Source organism: Bison bison, unplaced genomic scaffold, assembly GCF_000754665.1.
Source record: "Bison bison bison isolate TAMUID 2011002044 unplaced genomic scaffold, Bison_UMD1.0 scf7180017864061, whole genome shotgun sequence".
NCBI classification, from domain to species: Eukaryota; Metazoa; Chordata; class Mammalia; order Artiodactyla; family Bovidae; genus Bison; species Bison bison.
The window spans coordinates 7796856-7798124 of NW_011494633.1; the positions used below are offsets into that span (position 1 = coordinate 7796856).

At 50.6% G+C, this 1269-nt stretch overlaps 1 protein-coding gene across 2 annotated transcripts in view; it reads left to right on the forward strand.

Moving 5' to 3' along the window:
* The window catches only part of LOC104985853 (serpin A3-3), a 6498-nt gene extending 6164 nt beyond the window's left edge, over nucleotides 1–334 (forward strand). For both annotated transcript variants that reach the window (XM_010836251.1, XM_010836252.1), the window contains exon 4: nucleotides 151–334. In XM_010836251.1, the coding sequence (XP_010834553.1) occupies nucleotides 151–310 (160 nt within the window). In that variant the 3' untranslated portion in view covers nucleotides 311–334. The remainder of the gene's footprint in view (nucleotides 1–150) is intronic.
* Nucleotides 335–1269: the final 935 nt, after the last annotated feature.

Below are 1269 nucleotides of genomic sequence, written 5' to 3' on the forward strand. Positions count from 1 at the left end.
CCTGAGGGGTCTAGAAACTGAGAACAGGAGTCCTTATTCCAGGGAGAAGGGGGTTGGTTAAGAGGAATCCTTGGAAGACCATGCTGTGAGGTGGGAAAAGGCAGACATCTTTTCAAGCAGGTGTTCAAATTTATTTTCCTTGTTTCCTAGACGAATACATGAACTCTACCTGCCAAAATTTTCCATCAAAAGCAACTATGAACTGAATGACACCCTCTCCCAGATGGGCATTAAGAAAATATTCACCGACGCTGACCTGTCAGGAATCACAGGGACCAGGGACCTGGTAGTCTCCCAGGTGAGTCTTTAAAGTGTGGACAGTTCATCCTCCTATCAGAGCGCAAAATGTGGAGGCCAGACAGATGACAGGTCACATTGAATTTGTAAAATATTGCTTTTCCTGCAACTCAGTCTCCCTCCCTGGGACTCCCCAAGCCCAGGAGAGCTGGGTTACAATCACGATGACATCAGGTCCCACCTTCCCTGAATTATAAAGTGACACAGAAGCCTGTCATTGGGAAGGACCCCGAGTGGAAACAGCAGTGGACCCCATATCAGGCTCCATCTTTCACTGCCTGTAGAGGGGAACGATCACATTTCTGCATCCCCCAACTTTTCATCTTTAAAGGGAGCATATAGTTGTTGGTTCCTGTTTGGTGCCTAGCGGAGCAGGTAAGAGGTTATAGGTACTAACAAAGTCTCTAAAGCAACCGTGATGAAAATGCACTAAGAGTAGGCGAGAAAACACCCAGTGTCCTGGTGCTGTGATCCTAGAGGCAGAGAAGCCAGAGTGAATGATGGGGTGGGGGTGGCTGGGCAGCCCTGCAGGCTCCCCTGCACCCCACCTGCCATAGGACCTGGTAAAGGAGGCACAGATGCTATGGGGCTTCGTGGTCCAGGGCTGGGAAGCCAATCCTAGGCAAGGGAGCTGAGGGCTCAGGGACACGTCAGCTGGGGCAGGAGAGGAGTAGCAAGCAGTGCTCACCCATCAGTTGCTTCGACATGGAGGGACTGTGGACAGTTGCCTGCAAGAAAAATGCCTTGACCTGGCCCCTCCCCATATAATAGGGGGAATTCGGAGGCAGCACAGTCTCTGGGTTAGGAGAGTGAGTCCCTGTTCTTTGCCTCTCTGGTGTTGCACACATCACTCACAGACTTGGCTTTCAGTTTGCACATCTGTGTATCACAACTATGCAAACCAGTTGACAGTTTGTTGGGAGGACAAATAAGTAGAACATACAGACTCCAGAGTGACAGGCCAGCGGCAGG